Raw genomic sequence first — 21,527 nt, 5'->3', positions numbered from 1 at the left:
ATATTGTAAAGTATGATTACAGAAATGTTTGGTCGAGACAAAATAAATATGCAAACTATAGAAATAAACAAAACAAAGACAAGCGATGATGCAAATATATTCAAAATAACCTAATATTTCAGACTTATGACAGAGTACTCATGCTAATCTTTTGTATTGATAAACAATTATTCTAAGTCCATAATGAATTGTTATGGCTTGCTTAAATTGCCTGGCAGGATTACTAAGTATTCTTAAACGGATGCTATGGCAATACTCCTCAGCGTTAACTACAACCCTTGGTTTGTCAGACAATTATTGTAGCAATACCTCTCAGAATAAACTATAGTCGTTGTCTATCCTATTTTAGCGTCTATCCCTTTTAATCAATTGAAACCCGCTTCTTATCTCTAAGGTAGACAAGTTAGAACATCACCATCCCGGATCCATTCCATTGTTCACATAGATCTATCTTAATTCTCTGGAATATAAGAATCAATATCTAGACAAAAGATAATCTCTCGATGCTCTTACATTTTTAAGACATGTTTCACCAAGACCCTAGGCAATCTCTCGAAGCTCTTACAGTGTCAAGGTAAAATATTAAAACAATGAACAAAACAACCATGAGTAGAATCATAATTCATCATTCATAAAGCATAAAATAATTGTTTAGGCAAAACAAAGATTAACACCGAGTAATACAATTCATGGTGCTATCAAAAAGTCATCCAAGTATCATTGTTTTAATACAACCCCAATACGTAAAAATTAAGAGCAAATGAAGAACGACTCCCAAAACTGAGGGTTTTGTTGTGACAATTTTGATCAGCACCGTACCTGCCTTGGCGATCAGCTGTCTCGAGACTTGACCACCGCTCTGCTACAATCTGGCTATGCAGGACACCAAGAAAGGTTGGTGGGTAGTCAGTGGGGAAGCACTGTAGTTGCTTGCTCACACTTTTAGTAATGCTCTTCTAACTTCCTTGCCTCTTTTTTTCTTTGACAACTATGGTTGGATATTTATTGAGGGAAATCTCCTAGGGTTTTGCATAAGTGAAGATTCCCTAGATACCCGTTATGTCTTGTCTAGGCTAAAAAAAAGAAAGGCGGCTGGCGATTGTTAGAATCTTGAGGGCTTACTTGCACATGAAGGAAGTCATACAACTGGCATGTGACATAGGCGATTTCATCATATCCGCTTCAGACTTTTCTAGATAAACCTTTCCTTGGCGAAGTAAATCTTCTCCTCACGTTCTTTAACTTCTCTATTCCATTGGCCCTTACAAATTACGTTGTCACGACTGAAATGTTCTTTCTTAGTAAATTTCCTGCACATACACAATCCACACAAACTCTTTCTCCTCAGCAGCATCAGTCAAACCAAATAAATTTTACCGAAGCAAAACTTATCAACAACAAACAAATATAACCCAAATGCAACTAAACACAACTAAAATATTGTCCATACTTTGTTTAAACGAGCAATAACTTAAGTGAAAAGACTAGAAATTGAGTCTTTTTATGGAGTTATCAGTAATACCCCAAAAAATTGGTTAGTGACCAAAATTAATAAATTGAAAGTTTGTTGGCTGAAGTTTAAACTTTAGAAAGTTTAGAGACTAAAGTATGGTTTTAAAAAGTGGTATAGCATGGTCCCGTAAGTGAATAGTTTACCCCCAAAAAATTATGTTTTCATGATTTTTATATTTTTCGTACGGAGTTTGTGCTAAAAGCTATAAAGTGCGAAAGTTCAAGAAAAAATGGGATAATCAGATCTAATCGAAAATTCAGGAAATTTTGCTAGATGATAAAGAAAGGAAAAAATGTATTTTCCATGCTTTAAAATGATATGATTTAATGTGGACCATTGGATTTAAGTTGATTTCCATGTTAAATCTTAGCCATTAGATTAAAAATGGACAAGGTTGTAATTTTGGAACTTTACAAGGGCAAAGTTGTAAACTACTAACTTCATGGATTAATTTCAGCCCTTAGATGATAAATTTGATATGTGGCATGGTTAAGATCATTGGATTTTAAGGTTATAATAATCATTTTGAAAAAGCAAACATGCAAAACCATGTAAATTCTCTATATGCGCACACAGAAGCTCGTGTGCATTATTATATATCTGCAGAAAAAAGAGAACTATTTCCAAAAAAATTACACAAAGGAAACAAAACCAAATCATTGATGATATTTAACTGGATCTGAATTACAGACAATAACACATGATCATAACAATACCAACAATTATAGTTCCTATATTCAACTTCAAATGACATTCAACTATTGGGGACATTGACTTCTATGATGCAAAGTAAAGTAGGAAAAGCACTCCAACACTAGCATATACGCACATGTAAATCATAATATGTAGGATAATAGAACTGTAGATAGGAGTTAAGAGCTAAGCAAATCTGTAGGGAGTAATTTTGCGCATCCACTGAAACAACAAAAAGAAAACGAAAACCTAAACAATTCAACATTATTTGAGAACATGACAAGACAATATAGTTGAGGTAAAGTGCATATCAAGAGACTAATCCCATTAGATATTTCCTTTTTTCTTTATAGTTCCCTATCCATCTTTGTCTTCAATATAGATTTGGCGTGCCTCCGTACTGTAGAGGTCATCGTATTAAACGTTCCTCATGCTCTAATCTTCCATTCGATGGAACCAAGCTCTCAACATAAGAAATAATGTGCAATGTTTCCTTATAAGCCTAAATACCAAGAATTCTAAGCTCTAGTATGGAGGGATCAAATAACATCAGTTCATGATTAGAGCTCTCAAGAAACAATTTGCCATTTTTCCAAAACCTCAAAGGCTTCTCAACTCTAAGAACAAATTCAACACTAAATTGTTTAGTCCATGACCCTTTCATAATATAAATCAAAATACTTGTCAGTTTCTTCCCTTGGGTAAAAAAAATAGCACCAAGCAATTCATTGAAGTCCAAAAGTTGCAAATAGTATTGTGCTAAAGTCCAACCAAATTTAGCCAATGGTAAAGTTGAAAACTTTTCACTAACCATATCAAATGAAAGAATAAGTTTACTCCCAAAATCCCCTATGCCTGCCAATGATAAAACCCATTGACATAATTATTAAACAAAGTAAAACCATAAGCATGAACCCTAGGAAATGAAATTTCCTTCATGAATTAGTTTTAAGCGAATATAAATCAACTTGATTGATCGAATGACTATAAATGCTCCTGAATTCTTCATTTTCCCATGTAAAACAATTAGTAATGAATATTACAACTTTGAAGTCATCAGTTTGAGAATAATACCCAAAACCAATGTAATAAAAACTAGTGTAATATAGTCCAGGAGGGCGATAAACTGTGGATTAGGGAATAATTTTAAACTCTTTGGTAGATGGGTTCCAAAGGGCAACATTATGTCCAATATATGGCTCTGCTAAACACAATATTCCATTACAAGGACCATCAATTTTAGGTGCATATTTAAAATTCTCGATAAAGGGTAAGCGAATATTGTGTTTTACTCTAAAGTTTTGGCCTTTCTCATTTGAAAGTTGAGAGAAATAATGGATGTTATCATGGATGTCACCTTGACAACGTTTGAGGAGATTAAGGTTGTTGTTTTTGAGGTTGTTCTTATGATGTTTGGTAATGAAAAGAGGGGTTTCAAAAGATGAAGACCAGGGCTTACAAACACACCTGAAACGTGTCAAGGATTTAACAGAAAGCTTTAAGATAATCTCCAACACCAACATCTCTGTTAATTTGGTTCAATTTTTTATCAGCCCTTGCATCTTATTCTTCCCCTATTTGTCTTCTCTATTTCCTCTACTATCACTTTGACAAAACAATCGACTTATTTTTTTGAAACTGTCTGAACCTCATATAGGATATTCCATACTCCTTTTCCTTGATTAAGCTCACATATTTTTTACCCTTTAAATGAAACCAATTTCATCCGCCCAATGAGTGAACCACTTGAAAGGTGTATGTACTTTTTTCATAATTTCTTCCTTCAACACCACTGGTTTGTGATCAGACAGGCTTCTAGGCAACGTGGTCCTGAATATTTGGGGAAACTTATTTAAAACTTCTGTGGATACAAGAATTCTATCCAATCTTCTTGCATTAGCATCATCTCTTCCTCTAAACAATGTGAATTGGTTCAAATTAGTGGTAGATTAACTAGATTGTTGTTCAAAATAAACTCCCCAAAGCTTCTCATTACATTATTATGGAAGCTTACCCCGATTATTGTTTAATCTAATTTAACTGTGTTGAAATTCCCTCCGTCGATAACGTGGCCATTAACCTCAGCAATTAACTCAATAACGTTCAAAACGAAGAACACCCTCTCCCATGGATCGTTCGGCGCATATACAATAACCACTTCAACTTCTAAATTAACCTGAGGAAATAAATCCACTACGACCACCGTCCTGTTCAGCAAAATTTAGCAAAAAAAAAAAACAAAGTTTGTTTCCCATAATGAGATTAGCCACCCGAAGCCCCAATAGATAGTGTGTAGACTAACTCTCCAAAAAATCTTCCCATCAAACGTCTTCATGTCCAAGGATTAACGACTGACAATTTCGTTTATTGAAGTGAAGTCGATCAGACTAAAAAATCACTTTTTCAACTAGGCTCAACTTAAAAAAAAATTGACTCGAATTGATTTCGAGTTGTGGTTTCATAAACTCGACTAAAAAAAAATTTAAGTTTAAATCGAGTAGTAAAATACAATTCGAATAACTCAAAATTTTTAGTAATTAATAAATTAATTTTCAAGTTTGAGTCGAAGTTTGAGCCGACTCCATCGACTTTGTTTGGTATATGTAAATTACATATGAAAAAAAAACAAAAAAATATGAAAAAATATATATGTATTATATATAGTTAAAAAATAAAAAATAAATTGGAATAAAGTAATGGCATGATATTGTAAATATTTACAATTAAATTTAAATAAAAACATGAAAAGTTGACTATACTAGACTCGACTCGAAACAAATTTCAAGTCAATTCCGACTTATAAAAGAAGACTCTTCAACTCGAATAACTCGAAATATTTTGACTCGACTCGATAGAACGCTCACCCCTACTTGCAAAAACACAAATCGTGCTTTACACTGAAATTTCACGAGTTATAACCCTTACTTTTTTATTTTTACCCATCCCTCTTACATTCCATGATAAAAGTGAAAAAATCATATCAAATATTTAGAAAAAAACACACATACAAGGAATCAAAACTAACCACTATAATTACATTCTTTCAGCATCCTCAATTTCCTTGAATCTTTTGATCACCTCACTCCTAGGCGCTTTGAATTAAAGCCTTAGTTAGAAGCCTCATTAAAAACCTCCCTAAACCTAAATGGAGGAAAAGAGCACTCCTACAAAGAACAAGACAACACTACAAATTAATCTCCATAGATAATACAACCGTCACAACACTAATTCTCCAACAAGAGACCTAACCCGACTATTGAGGGCATAATACTCACCATAGAAGTACCACCAAACAACATATTAACCCCGAAATTATGAGAAATAATTGCCCTAGAGATGCTTGACTATAACCACTAGTAGGATAAAACACATAAACTGAAGATTACTTCCCGTCAGTGGGGTTGAATTTGTTAGAATAGAAGAGGAAATTTTGTGAGAGAAAACTTTGAGATTAAAAAAATGGAATCATGACAGTTATCCGTTTGATCTTAACAATAAGTTATTTTTATTAGGTGATTTTAGTTTCAACTAGTTTGTTTATTCATCATCTGATTATCAGGAGATGGATATTACGTCAATTATTTTCAAGTTTTGATCGGAAAGAAAAATCTGACTCCAATTGAGAATTTGGTGATTTCAGACTATCAAACTCTCTAATCATCAAAAGAAGTTGTAAAAGAAATTTGAAATAAATTGTCTAAGACCTCAAGAAGTTGTTGAAAGAAATTTTAAACAACTATAAAACCTTATCACTTTGACGCAACAATTGACTTATTCAAAGAGCTATAAAAAGAACAGAAAAATTGGTGCCTAAACGTAAAGAAAAAATATATATGGAGGCACCATCATATTATCAAATGAGTCAAAGGATAAATAAAAAGAAAAATAAAAAAATAGCCATTAAGTTTATTTTCTTTATAATTTTTTTTTATATTTTATTTTTTAAAAAATTAAGGTGAACCCGACATTCCAATATGACAAGTTCCTCTGCATAGCCATTGAGATGACCATTTAAAAATTTAATTTTTTAAATTAAGGGGAAGTCATCATTCTAGCAGGACGAAATCCCCCTGATATAGTAGTTGGGTTTAATTATCTTTTTCTCTTTATAATGGAGCTCCTGAATTATAAACCTCTTTCAAATATTGTATGATACTCGATGGATTTGTAAACTATTCAGTTGGAAGAAAAATTAATATATTAGTTGTTTCGATGGACAAGTACAAATTTTTTGATGCTACATTAATTCAATCATCACTGTAAACATATTTTTATTGGTAATAAATTTTAAATAACAAAAAATAGATTATATATGTGCCAAACCAAATAGACATAAATATTAGATATGAATATTTATTGGGATATACAGATGCGAAACCATTTGTTTATTTTTTTTTTTTATAGTCATGTGATGAATGATACAAGGCCTTTACCCATAGTATCTCATTTCAAAAAAACCATTAAACCAATGTAACGATGAGCACCAATTTGTATAGGCTACTTATAAACGTACTTATCCCTTCGGATATACGTACGAGTATACGATCCTCTGAGGACCCTTCAACTACATTAAAAACTATCAGAATACCCATATCTGACATGTTTGACACTCACATACGAGCACGAATAACCTAAAATAAGACATCAACAAGAATGCAATCCATTTACGAATGAAAATCATCTCACACAAAAAGGTCTGGAATTTCGGCTCTTAAATCGAAAAAGCAAACATGCAAAACCAAGTAAACTCCCTTTATGCACACACATAAGCTCATTTAAATTATTATATATATGCAGAAAAAGAGAACAATTTCCAGAAATATTCCACAAAGGAAACAAAACCAAACCATTAACGTTATTTCATTGGATCTAAAGTACGGACAATACCACATGATCATAACAATTCCAACAATCATAGTTCCTAGATTCAACTTCAAATAACATTCAACTATTTGGGAGATTGACTTCTATGAAGCACAGTCAAGTAAGAAAAGCATCTGAGTCTAGCATATATACGCACCTGCAAATCATAATATGCAAGTCAATATAACTGCAAATAAAAGTTAACAACTAAGCAAATATGTAGGGAATAATTTTGCGCCAGTAAAAGAACAAAAAGAAAACAAAAACCTAAACAGGAAAACATTATTTGAGAACATCACAAGACAATATAGTTGAGATAAAGTGAATATCAAGAGACCAAATCCCATTAAATATTTCCTCTTTTGTTGTAGTTTCCCATCCATTATAGTGTTCAATATCAATTTTATGCACCTCCAATTGGTCGATATATAATATGTTCCTCGTGCTATTGTCTTCCGTTTATAGGAACCAAGCTCTCAATATAAGCAAAAATCTGCGTTGTTTCCCGATAACCATGTATATCGAGATTTTTAAATTCTCGTGTAGAGGGGTCAAACAACAACAATTCATGATCAGAGCTCTCAAGAAACAATTCACTGTTTTTCCGAAACCCCAAAGGCCTATAAAATACAGGAACATATTCAACACTGAATTGTTTAGTCGATGATTCATTCATAACCCATAAATCAAAAGACTTATCAGTTCCTTCCCTTGGATAAAAAATAGCAGCAAGCAATCCATTGCAGTCCAAAACCTGCAAATAATATTGTGCTAAAGTATTACCAAATTCAGGCAATGGTTAAGTTGAAAACTTTTCATTGACCATATCAACCAAAAGAATAAGGTCATCCCTCATCAGAATCCCCAACTGCCTCCCTATAACTCAACTTGAATCACTTTTAAAGAATATAACTCGACTTGGTTGTTCCAATTTTCCATCAACCCTTCAACTAGATTCTCTCAAAAGTAAATAGTAACTAATCTTACAACTTTGAAGTCACCAGTCTGAGAATCATACCGAAAACCAAGGAAGCCAAATCTAGTAGAATCTAATGCAAGAGGTTCTACAAGTTCTCTTTCAATCCATATATTTTGCTTCGAGATAATAGTTTTCAACTTTGTATTATGTCTTCACATTAAAGATTCATCATGAAGTATAAAGTAACGAACCTAAAATGAGATTCTAAGTAACATAAATATGAGATATGAATATTTTTTAGAGAAATACAGATCTAGGTAACATGCCAATCCTTCTTTTATTCTGAAGTCATGTGATGTATGATGCAAGGCGTATATCGTTTCAGCAAAACTATCAAACCAATGAGTACCAATCGGTACAAAATCTCAACAGGTATCCTGTAAGGGCTATTCGATTTTGTAGGTATCCTATATCCTGTGTTGTGATCCTCTAAGGACCCTCTAATGACATGAAAAAACTATCAAAATACTTATATTTGACACTCACATCCAAGCATGAACAACCTAAAACAAGGCCTCTACACGACTACAATCCATTTACTTCTAAAACAAATAACTGAGGTTAAGAATGAAAATCATCACACACAAAAAGTTCTGGAAAAATAAAATTACAAAACCAAGCTAACTCTTTATAAGCACACGCAGAAGCTCGTGTGAATTATCATATATATGCAGAAAAATGAAAATAATTTCCAGAAATATTCCACAAAGAAACGCTTTCAATAAACTAGAGTTAACCCATTTTCCCTTACAAATACCCTTAATAATGACTTCACACAAAACAATACCAAACATTGACACTGTTTCATTAGATCTAAAGTAAAGATAATCATAAGAATAGTTCCTATGTTTAACTTCAAATTACATTCAACTATTAGGGACGTTGAGCTCTCAAAAGCAAATTCAAGTACGAAAAGCAATTCGTGTGTGGCATATATATGCATCTGTAATCATGATATGCAGGTCAATAGAATTGCAGATCAGAGTTATTAACTAATAAAATCTGTAGGACATAATTTCGTGCATCCACTAAGACAAACAAAAGTAAATAGAAACCTAAAAAAGCCAATATCTATGGCATGTATATACAATTCAAACAATAATAACAATATTTGAGACCAAATCCCATTAAATATTACCTCTTTTATTGTAGCTCCTCATCCGTCTTAGTATTCAACATCAATTTGATTCACCTTCGGCTGGCCGTCGTATTATACATTCCTCATTCTCTGATCTTCCATTCAATGGATCCAAGCTCTCAACATAAGCAGTAATGTGCATTGTTTCCTTATAAGCGTGAATACCAAGATTTCTAAGCTCTTGTATGGAGGGATCAAATAAAACTAGTTCTTGATTAGAGCTCTCGAGAAATAACTCGCCATTTTTCCAAAACCCCAAAGGCCTCTCAACTCCAAGAATAGATTCAACACTTAATTGTTTAGTCCATGACCCATTCATAACCCATAAATCAAAAGACTTGTCAGTTCCTTCCCTTGGGTAAAAAATAGCACCAAGCAATCCATTGAAGTCCAAAAGTTCCAGATAATATTGTTCTAATGTCCCACCAAATTCAGGCAGTTGTGAAGTTAAAAACTTTTCATTAACCATATCAAACGAAAGAATATGGTGAACAACTGCAACTGCATGGCAATAAATAAACCCATTGACATAATTATTAAACAAAGTAGAAGCAAAAGCATGAACCCCAGGAAATGGTATTTCCTTCCATGAATCATTTTTAAGCGAATATAACTCAACTTGTGTTGTCCAATCTGCCAACAACCCTTCATCTAGATTCTCTTCAAAGTAATAAGTAACAAATCTTACAACTTTGAAGTCATCGGTTTGAGAAGCATACCCAAAACCAAGGCAATTAATACTAGTGAACTCCAATAGTCCAGGAGGGCGTTGAACTTTGGATTGAGGTAGGATTTTAAACTCTCTGTTAGAAGGGTTCCAAAGGGCAACATTATTTCCAATACCACCTAGATCTCCTAAACACAATATTCCTTTACAAGGGCCATAAATTGAAGGTGCATGCACAAGATTCTCGAAAACGGGTAAGTGAATAGTTTGTTTTACTCTAAAGTTTTGGTCTTTATCAGTTGAAAGTTGAGAGAAATAATGAATGTCATCACGAGTGTCACCATGACAACGTTTGAAAAGGAGATTAAGGTTACTGTTTTTGAGGTTGTTCTGATAATGTTTGGTAATGAAATGATGGGTTTCAAAAGATGAATACCATGGCTTACAAACGCACCTGAAACGAGTCAAGGATTTAACATGAAGCTTTAAGAGAATCTCCAACACCAACATCTCTGGTAATTCGATTCTAGTTTTGATCAACTCTGGCATCATCCCTCTTTATCTTCTCTATTTCCTTTGTGTTTTTCAATAGATGATTTTGTTTTGGGAAAGACGATGAGAACTAATATGAAAGAAAAATGAAGACATACAAAACTTATAACAGGTAACATCAAACATTTTTCTGTAACAAGAAAACTACAATGGAAACTGATCATTGGTTAGACTACTTTGATGGGCCTGGTCGAGCCCTTTTAAAATCCATTATCTTATCATAGAAAGGGTTTGCTCAATATTGACTATATACAATAAGAGATTACTTTTCTTAGTAAGAATAAGATGGTCATGGGTTGAATTGGTCGGTTTTTGGTAGTTCTGATCCTGATTTGAAAAATATATTATTTATATTTGATCTTATGTCGCTCGTATGATTGTTAATTTTTTTCTTGTCACAAATCTGTCATAGTTTTTAGATTAGAATACTAACCTCCACTTGATCCAATCTAAAATAGTAATCTAACACTTAAACTCTAGACAAAATATTAATTGACCCTGAAATTAAGTAAAAGTGAATGTCTTTACTCGCCACTCATCGTCGTCGGCAGCCAACGTCAGTTTTTATCACCAGTCATCCTCTTCAGTTGCCATGTCAGCATGTGATGCCATGTAAGCTTGATATTGCATCTTCATACGTTGATTGTTTGTTGACTAATGATTTTCTTCCACTTAGGAACTCTTTTTTCCTAAATGAAATGTTAGAGGTTAAAGTGCTTGTATATATATATATATATATATATATATATATATATATATATATATATATATATATATATAGGTCCAATTACATAGTGTAATACTTGTTAGTTTTACATAGATTTAGTACTGCTAGATGACTGGAAATAGAAGACTAATATTAACAATAGAAAATGAGAAGATATTCAATGAAAAAATAAAGAATTAATCTCGTTCAACTATCTATACTCATATAATAGTCCTAAATCTGTATATAACTAAAAATGTTTTATATTGTATAAATGGATCTTCATATACATACATACATACATACATACACACACACACACATATATATATATATGAATCTTCATATATGTTCTGTTAATGTTCAAGTTGATGAATATGATGATGGAAGGACTTAATTGAAACGATATTAGTACTTTGAGAAGTAAATTAGAATAATTAAAATTTGGGGACCAATTCAAAATATGATACATAATTTAGGGATGTTTAATGTAAATAACATAAGTATTAACTTTACAATCTCTTCTCATTCTCAATTTCTAACATTGAGGTTTTTTTCATGATCTTTATTTTTATCTTTATAATCGAGAGTCCCAATTTAGGTTATTTTTGTATATAATTATTAAAGTAATAAATTTCTTTCATTTTATAGAGTCTAAATTAAATATGTTATTTAATCAAAACAATATTTTATTCAAAGATTTATTTAATTACCTTCTAATTTGATACAATAAATTTATTATAAAAGCCTTGATTATTTTTAGAAAATACTTTATAAAGTAAGTCTCCTAATTTCAGGTTGATCAAGATTAAATTAACATAAGAAAGCATATGTCATTATAAACAAGTAGTTTAATCACATTATTTTTTATTTTACTTCTTATTCTTTGAGGTTAATGTTTTTTTTCATTAGTGCATGCCGATGAAGATACACGAAGAAAATTAAATAAAATATCAAGGAATGGGCTTGATTTAAATCAATATATTATTTTATTATTTATTATTTTTATAATTTAAATACTTTTATATTTTTAAAGTTAATTTTCTTATTTATTACAAATATCATAACTTTGAAGGTTTACTGCAACCTTTATTCAAAGTTTTTATATATGAAAAACTACAAAATCTTTCAACAATTTGCAGGTGCCTCTAGTTTTACCATTTTTAAATGGCAGTTTATGTGGGTAATTTTGAATCTTCGTAATCATTTGGGAAGACGAAGTCGGTCGAACGTAACACAAACGAATCTCCCATAGTTGTAGTCCTCCAGTTTTATTTCTGTTACAAGCAATTTTAGGTGCAGCTTTTGTAAGGCCCTGAATTATTTTTATAACATCTTGAACCATATAAATGTTTCCTGGTGTAAGTCCCGTAGCTGAATCAAGTTAGAAATTGTGTTAGGAAGATGAATTATCAACTATTTAATCTTAAAAATTGTTGTATATAATAATAATAATAATAATGAAACCCATAAATATTGCATCATTCCAACTTTTCGACCATCTTATACATAAACTCTATAACAGAAGATATAAAAGCAAGTATAAAGGAAACACACTCACCTGGATTTGTTAAGCCCTGTCTAAGCGCTAAGGCGGATTTGAAGTGATTGAGAGGGTTATTAGGGTAATCAGAACATGTTCCATGATTTAACCATTCATGCTTCCAAAAGCCAGTACTCGATTAGTAGGGTTCTTCAAGTCTGGCAATAATGATATTAAGTTGCTTTGAATTAGAGTTAATGTTTTCTAAATTAGAGAAATATAAGTTAGATCATACATATAAATTTAAATACAAATAAAAAAGTAACTTGAAAAGTTGATGAGATGCTTACCTGAAGAACTATTGAGTCAGTAATGGGTGCCTTGGAGTAACAGGGATTAGTGGATGCGTTGTAAGGAGGAATTGGAATGTCGTTGGCATATTGAGGCCATATACCATAGATGGTTAACACAGACGGGATGGGAATACCACATGTCATGCCACCGGAATTAGACACAGAATGAGGCCATTGGGGACTGAGTTTATAAAAAAATATGGGGGGTTGAGCTGTAACTAGAAGAAAGAAAAAAAATCAGCAAAACAACCACCAACTTATAATTCAACAACATTGTTACAATCAATACTCTCACAATCAACATTCACTATGTGTATAATATTTACAATGGTTAGTTCCTTTTTATATTGCAAATGTAGCATCAAACTTGTTTCTGTTTTTGTTTCTATTTCAGTCTGTTATATTGAAAATGTTAGATCAAACGTGTTTCTGTTTCAGTCTGTTTTATGTGGGATACGACTGTGTTTCAGTATATTCAGTCTGTTTGTAGTGGTGGCACATGGTTTTTAGTTCGGAAGTTAGGCAACAATAACTTCCAGCCCTTAAAACCCAAACATCACATGTAATCTAATAAAATATAAGATTTAATTATCACATGTTATGCAGTTTGGAAGCAGCTGTGATTAATCACACATTTTTAATCCATTTGATCAAAATAAAGTCCATTTACAAGAACCAAATATTACAAAACTAAAAACCTATTTACAAATCTAAACCCAAACATAATAAACCCATCAGTCAGGCCCACGCATGAAGACCCATTAAATTAGGGTTTCCTCATATTCCAACAGACGCCTCAACCGTTGGATCTACGGTTGATCCAACAACCTACATTGAAAACAAAACTAGAGTTTTATTACTAACCCTAATTGCTTTCAGCCATCGTAAGCTTCTTTACCGTTGGATCAAATCTGGTCCAATGGCCCTGGATGTGCCCTCGCCGTTTACCCATGCAACCCCACCATCTTCATCGTCACTGTGCCACATCCCTCGCCGGTCACTGCAGAATAAAATATGAACGCCTCAGGGTAAAAATTTTTTACCTCGTCCTTTGATACCATTACAATCGCTGAACCCAAGTGTTGTCCCCGTCGATATCCCCCTCGTCAGGTCAAAGAGCCCCAAAATGTGGAAAAAGAGGTCTTTTCTCCATATATAACATGCAAGAAGATTTGAAGAGGGGATGAATTTTGGGGAGCAATAAAAAATGAAAAAAGAAATGCAACCCAATCATAATCTTCGAACAAGGAAGAAAAATCGAAAGGAGAAACACCATTTTCGAAGCTAATACAAAACCCAAAAAAAAGAAAAGGAAACCCATAAAATGATACCTTTGAGGGAGACCTGCCGTTGCTTCTTCGTTCTTCCCATGGGTAAAACCTCACTTTTAGGATATTGAGGCTTGTGTGGGTAGTTTAGGAGTCTCAAAAAGGGGGTGTTTTTTTATGTTGTGGGTCTTTGAAAATTTGTTTTAGGCTTCGAATCTTTAACTTTTTGGTTCAAAGAAAGGCTCGGTGAGATTTGGGTTTTAAAAGGGGTCATTTTAGGGAAGTTTTCCACTAACGGCTTATTCTCGATGGATGAGAAGATGAGATGGAGAGAGCATGGGATTTCTGCTTTTAGGAAAAGATATAAGAGATACAAAGGGTTTCTTAGCAATTTAGGGCATAAGTTTGGGTTACATTTAAGAAATCAAACGGCGCCGTCATTAAAGGTAGAGACCATGCGTTTAGAGCATTGTCTATTCACGCAGAAAGGGTCTCCACATTTACAATCTTCCATTTTAGTTACTAAATGAAGCTTTAATCTTTCTATTTCGAACCTTTTATTTATTATACATTTTATTTTAGTCCCTTGTATATGGTTTCAGAGTGTCGAATTTCAACCAGTCGAACTCACTAAGTTGCTGGAGCTGATAACACAACCAAACAATCCAGTATTATGCTATAAATTTAATATAACATAACATGAAGACATTGCACGTTTATTACGGGTACAATATTGTATGTTATTCTATATTTGAAATGGAATTCGGAAACATATGAGGAGATAAATAGTGCAAAAATTGAATTAATTACCTTTAGTCGATGGTTCATCCTGAGGTTTCATTGTTGGGAAGAGAAAAACCTCCTGTTGAAACGTAGCATGCAACGGGTTATGAGTGATTTATATGAAGATTCACAAACATATTAGAGAGAACCTTGATATGTTGTGAATGCATTAATAACATAGCTAGCTGAGTGATACCCAATCCCCAACCACCTATTAGTGGCAATCCATACTCAAGTGCAGTACAAAATGTTTCATCCAAAGCCAATACTTCATCATCACCTGATTTTCGATCTTGACATTTGAAAATCTTCACCTGTTTGCTTCATCACCACGCTTCATAGTGGAATGGAATTTAGCGAATTCAGGTTCATCCAAGCCTGACTTTGAATGTCCCATAAACTGGCATTACCTTGAATGTCCCATAAGCATTCACATAACACGAGAAATTTGGAGGACATAAATAAGAAAACACATTTTATTATGAAAATGGTCATTTACCTCGTATCAGCCATAACTTGCACTTTGGCACCGCCACCATGCAAGTCATAGAAGAAAATCTTCGAGTTGGATGCTCTTTTGCTCATAATTTACCCTAGCATAAAATAAATACAATAAAGTCATTTCAAAATAAATAAATGAACACAACCATGATATATTGGATAGTATATGATGGGAGTAGGAGGGCCTCGTTAAATACCAACCAAAGACACTACAACATCCTCAATATATTTTCCATTGTCTGAGCTTCAATATTCATCTATATATTCAACCATAGACATTGATGTGAAGAATTTATGAGGATATGGATTTTTTTCCTTCTCCCTTTTGAGCTGCAAGAAATTTTAGCCTATTCTCATTGAATTGCTAATAAGAAAAGATTATGTTTAACATTTTAGAGCTAACTTAAATATTTATGAATTTTGTATTGTGATTTGTGAAAAGCATCACTATAGCAAACATTAAACTATACCATGGGATCCATATCTTCATGATCAACGACTGCAGATTTCTGACTTTGTGATCTTGCCTTGGCTGCTGCCTGAAGAAAAATATAATTTAGTCATCAAAGATATCATAATCAAATCGTAGGATTTGTGCAGTCACATATAACGCAATGAGAAAGATAATACTGGTTATGCACTTCCAATATTTAAAATTAATTAAAACACCATGATTATTATGGATTCCATTTTTCTTCTACCAATTTAGTGATCAGTACAATCTACAACCACGGATGTTTTTCTTTGTGTATAGAACACTGTATTTAAAAGCATTAATATATCAGAACATACACATTGCATTAGATGCATTTAACTTCCTCTTACCATCATAACAATGCTTGTATTTTGAACCCTTTTCCTTTTATTTCATAAAATATGGATAAAAGAAAAAAAGAAGTGAAAATCAAAAATATAACTTTAGGGAAGAACACATTTGCTTTTTTATTGAAATACTTGTTATATTTTTACAATTTGTTAAAACATTATACTTATAGTGATTTTGCTAAATATTGTGTTAGAAAGCAATAGCTAGAAGTAGCTTGAAATTAAATAATTGATTAATTATAAAAAATAAAACCATATTTGTATATTCAAAAGGAAAATATTTTTCATTAATTTCTAGCATTCAAATATCTACTTTGTTTTCGTATCGAAGTTCACATTTCGCTTAATGAATAGGATAAAGATAAGATCTACAAAATAAAATGTAGTACACTTGTTTGGCTGCCTTTTCCTCCTCCTTATGGCGACGCTCCTCTTCCCTCGGCTTATTTTTAAGTTCCATTTTATGAGCACTGGGAACACATTCAATGTAAGTAAAAAGAAGTTATATTGATAATCAAATTAATTCTCTTTCGATTTCCAAGTTTATTTTCCTATGAAACAAACATGTAGAGATGGAGAAAGGAAATGAAATGTACTTTTTGCTCTGAGCTTCATCGGGAGCAGACGAATCCAATGCTAAATCGGAAACAACTTTCCACATTTCTAATAAATTAAGCACAATTCAAGTATGGGACTCATGAGTCCGTCGTATTATACGTTCCTCATGCTCTGATCTTATATTCAATGAAACCAAGCTCTCAATACAAGCAGTAATGTGCATTGTTTCCTGATAAGCGTGAATACACACTACAAGAAAATATACCTTTAATGACACACGAACGATGACACACGCTAATTTATGACTTGCAAAAAATGTGTGTCATAAAAAACTGTCATGTTCTTAAAATCTGAATGATTTATGACTTACAATAACGTGTGTCATATTTAATAGTCATAATCGAAAAATTTTGCAAAAACACGAAGTACACTTTTAATTGTGTGTCATATGTAACAGTCGTCTTTTAATTTCCCCCCATTATTTTCATCCTTTCCCGCTTATTTTTCCCCTTTTGCCTTTGACTTGGAAGCATCTCCATAATCGAAATTTCACATTTCCCCCTCATTTTTTACGTTTCATTTCTATTTGAAATTGTTTCAGGTTCTAAAAAATGACTCAAGATGTGGAGATGAAAGAACAACCAGCTCCTTCCAATTCCGTTACTTCCTCTTCTCCATCCACTTTGCAATGTAAGCTCACTCCATCTATGCATCTATAACACCAATTCCCCCTCTCGCACGCATATTTTTTACGCCTGGTGGTAGAATTTGATTTGTTATTTTTTAATGTTTCTGAAATGGGAGCTTGTGGGATTTCTCCGATTTGAATAAATTCTTCTGGGTTTATGTTAGATTTGAAGGAAATTGTGTCTCTAATAGAGATCGGTGCATATAACCGTGAACCTCACCGTATTTTGCGGGATATAAGACTTACTATGGGTTTAAGAAGGAAGTTGAAGCCATCTCTGTTGTCCTCATTCCTCACTTTCACCCTGGATCTGAGGGCCTTACTCTTCTTTCTTCAGACCTTCCTAAGGTAGACCTTTGATGGGGCATTGTAATATTCATCTATCATGTGGAATAACTTCTTTTTGTTTTTAGTTTCCTCTTATTCTAGACTAGATGTATTGGTTAATTAGAAGAATAGAAAATGAGACTTGACTAGCTCGTCACCTTCACCAGTTTAGTAGGAAATGGTTGCTAGTCAAGTTCCTCTCGTCTACCTTCATGTTCACCTTAGAAATATTTTTGTGTACTAAGATAGTAAAATGATCTTAACGTATTTAGTCTTGCGTTGATTGTTCTTTTAATAATCCAATTGTTGAATCTGTTTCAGGAAGATGAGCATGAGATGGAAGTTGATATTGTAACCTCAGTTGTTCAACTTCCTGCTAAGCATTCCCTGCCAGAGCTAGAAATCTACTGCTACTTGCTTGTCCTGATATTTCTGATTGAGCAACAAAAATACGATGAGGTACATTAGCAAATGACTTCATCAGGATGTTTCCTATTTCTTTGTACATAATGTTATCTTGTTTCAGGCAAAGGCGTGCTCCTCTGCAAGCATTGCTCGACTGAAGAATCTGAATAGGAGGACCCTCGATGTCCTAGCTGCAAAGTTGTACTTTTATTATTCTCTTTGCTATGAACTCACGGGTAGCCTTGCTGAAATTAGAAGGTAAGCTATATCTTATTCAAATTTGACTTATATTGTATGTTGTTTTTAGTATATATTTTGATGCGTGTTTTCTTTTATGGAAATCTCAGTTTGTATGTTTCTAGAATACATGATCAAAAGTACTGTGTGATATTCTAGGTCTAATTAGCATATCTTTAATTGACAGTAATCTTCTAGCCCTGCACCGGATTGCAACATTGCGCCATGACGAGCTGGGTCAGGTAAATTTTCAAATATTTGAGCAATTATATCTCTGATGTGTTAGGGTGTTATATATAATTATTTTTATCATGTAGGAAATGCTTCTTAACCTGCTACTTCGCAATTTCCTTCATTACAATTTATATGACCAAGCTAAGAAACTGAGATCAAAGGCACCCAAATTTGAAGATTATTCAAACCAACAGGCAAGTCATAATCTTAGTTAACTTTTTGTCTTTTAACTATAAATAATAAAGTAACCCATGGGCTGAGAATAGTGCTCACTTCATTTCATCCAATTGAGCTGCATTTTTATGGTTATTAATTGGTTTCCTGGAGGTTTGGCATGGTTACCTTTATGGTTGTAGCTTTAGAAACTTACAGTTAGCTTTTGCTCATATTAGAAAGGTTATCCTCTGCAGTTTTGTTGGTACCTCATTTACTTGGGAAATATTAGGACAATCCAATTAGAGTACACAGATGCCAAAGAGTGTCTCCTCCAAGCTGCTAGGAAAGCTCCTGTCGTAGTACTTGGTTTTTGGGTTCAATGCAACAAATGGGCCGTTATTGTTTGATTACTACTAGGAGAAATCCCGAGAGGATTGTTTTTATAAAGAAAGGCATGGAGAAGGCATTGAGGCCTTACATTGAATTGAAAAATGTGAGTAAAAAGAGTTTTTTATACTTAAATTTTCTTTTCTTTATACATGTAGAAAACCGAGTCTGATATTGGAAGCATGTCTTTCCTGGAAAGAAGACGGAGAGAATCGTGTGTGTATATCTTCATGTTATTATTCAAATATTGGATTGTTGTTATTTAAATATGGTTTTAGCACAAAAAAAGGGTTATTCAAATATGATTTTAAATATGTTATCATTCAAATTTTTGAAGTGTTGCAGATCAATTGTCTCTAAGAAAGGACAATGACATCGTCCTAGTGCCATATAATCCCGAGTTTGTTTTTTCATTAGTTTTTTTTCATTTGATTATCAATATATTTTAGTAACTTAATTTGGTTTTTGGTTTTTATAGAAGACATTGGGTGTTGGCGGTGATAGATATGAAAGTAACAAGTTGTTATTATCTTGATTCCTTGGGGCCCACCAATTTTCATAAGCAGTTGAAGCAGATTATTGATGCGTAAGTAACATAAATTATTGAAACATTATAGTATATTCTTTGATATATTTCATCATTTTTATAGGGTAATGATATTATACACTGCTCAAAGTGGATCTAACAAAAGGGTTAGCCTCAATTGGATCAATGTTTTGGTGAGTAATTCGATCGATCATTCCTTGTTTAAATTGTAGCTTTCATTTTGACTAATCGTTTATTGTAAATTGTTTGTAGTGTCCCCGTCAGTCGGGAGGTACCGAGTGTGGATATTATGTTTGTAAGTTCATGAAAATAGATAGTCGAGAACGGACTTGAAGTGCTGGTCAATAAGAATGTAAGCAAACTTTTCTGATACACATCTGTCATATCATACATACACATTAGTCATACAACTATCATATGGACTTGAAGTAGGTGCTATTCTAAACAAATTAATGCAAGTACTTGTTAGCAAGAGTGAAAACAGTGAATTCATGCCGTGATAATGCATATAATTTATATGGGAAGTTTTACTAATTAAATGTGTAAAATTTATTTTTACATATGCTTCAAAGAATGCATATGTAAAATTGGTCATTTTAGTACTCTTTGATAGTTATATACTTCACTTTAAATAAGTATAAATTATATACTTATTTCATATTTTTTACTTAGGTTGGCGATGGGAAGGAAGAATGCACAGATGATGACATTGATGACATTCGCAAAGAATGGGTATCTTATGTGGCAAACTTTATTATGTCGTGATATTTTGTATCGACATATGATTACAATATTTTTGATAACTTAATGTTAATATATTGTATGCAAATGGATTGTTTATATATAATATGATATATATATTTAGTATTATGAGGCATTAAATGTGATTTAGTTTGATTATTTGTCAATCTACAATATATATACATAATTTACGACATACAATCACGACACACGAATGTGTGTCATCTTTTTTAATGACGTGTGCTTTAACGACACGCAATGTAAGTCATAAATGCGTGTCATAAATTTATGACACATAATGTATCATCTTCATTTATGACGGGGGCTTCAATGATGTGCAATACGCATCATAAATGAGTGTCATAAATTTGTGTCATAAATGCGCGTCATAGATTTATGACACACAATTGCGCGTCATTTGATATTTATGTCGGTGGCTTCAATGACGCGCAATTGTGTGTCATATGCACCCATAGATGACGCGCAATGCACGTCATTAAAGGGGTTTTTCTAGTAGTGAAAAAGATTTCTAAGCTCTTATATGGAGGGATCAAATAAAACTAGTTCCTTCCCATAAATCAAAAGACTTTATTAGTCCATGATCCATTCAAAAAACTTAAATCAAAAGAATTATTAGTTCCTTCCATTGGATAAAAAATAACACCATGTAATCCATTGAAGTCCAAAAGCTGGAATTAGTATTTTGCTAAAGTCTCAAAAAATTCAGGCAGTGGTAAAGTAGAATACTTTTCTAAGGCTATCATGTAATACCCAAAAAAATTTAGATAATGACCAAAATGTAAATTTTGAAAGTTTGATGGTCAAAGTAGAAAATTTGGGAAAAGTTTAAGGAATTAAGTAAAAATTTTCTCAAAAAGAATGTTATTCCATAAACAGATTTATTTAGTGATCAATTTATATAT

The 21,527-nt window shown here is 32.7% G+C and overlaps 1 protein-coding gene, 1 long non-coding RNA gene and 1 pseudogene across 2 annotated transcripts; 1 reads left to right on the top strand and 2 right to left on the bottom strand.

Annotated features, from left to right (window-relative positions):
• Window positions 1-7,514: 7,514 nt before the first annotated feature.
• LOC120168934 (F-box protein At3g07870-like) lies at window positions 7,515-10,405 on the bottom strand. Its single transcript, XM_039177184.1, has 3 exons — window positions 9,241-10,405; window positions 8,057-8,118; window positions 7,515-7,823 (listed from the first exon to the last, which is right to left on the bottom strand). The coding sequence occupies exons 1-3, from the start codon at window positions 10,403-10,405 to the stop codon at window positions 7,515-7,517; spliced, it is 1,536 nt and encodes a 511-aa protein (XP_039033115.1).
• Window positions 10,406-16,027: 5,622 nt separating this feature from the next.
• On the bottom strand, window positions 16,028-16,980 carry LOC120168959. The gene is made up of 3 exons (XR_005520625.1): window positions 16,921-16,980; window positions 16,716-16,794; window positions 16,028-16,038 (listed from the first exon to the last, which is right to left on the bottom strand). It is a non-coding gene; the product is annotated as an uncharacterized LOC120168959 (long non-coding RNA).
• Window positions 16,981-17,493: 513 nt separating this feature from the next.
• On the top strand, window positions 17,494-19,851 carry LOC120168932 (annotated as a pseudogene).
• The last annotated feature ends 1,676 nt before the right edge of the window (window positions 19,852-21,527 follow it).

Source organism: Hibiscus syriacus, unplaced genomic scaffold, assembly GCF_006381635.1.
Source record: "Hibiscus syriacus cultivar Baekdansim isolate YM2019G1 unplaced genomic scaffold, ASM638163v2 tig00111741_pilon, whole genome shotgun sequence".
NCBI classification, from domain to species: Eukaryota; Viridiplantae; Streptophyta; class Magnoliopsida; order Malvales; family Malvaceae; genus Hibiscus; species Hibiscus syriacus.
The sequence above is the reverse complement of the archived record's forward strand: the minus strand, read 5'-3'. Positions and strand labels throughout refer to the sequence as shown.

Coding starts and splice junctions, on each gene's coding strand:
- LOC120168934 (XM_039177184.1), bottom strand. CDS start 10,405: ATGATGCCAGAGTTGATCAAAACTAGAATCGAATTACCAGAGATGTTG. Junction 8,119..9,240: donor AATACGACGGCCAGCCGAAG/GTGAATCAAATT, acceptor CTCTTGCATTAG/ATTCTACTAGATTTGGCTTC. Junction 7,824..8,056: donor AGACTGGTGACTTCAAAGTT/GTAAGATTAGTT, acceptor TATTATTTGCAG/GTTTTGGACTGCAATGGATT.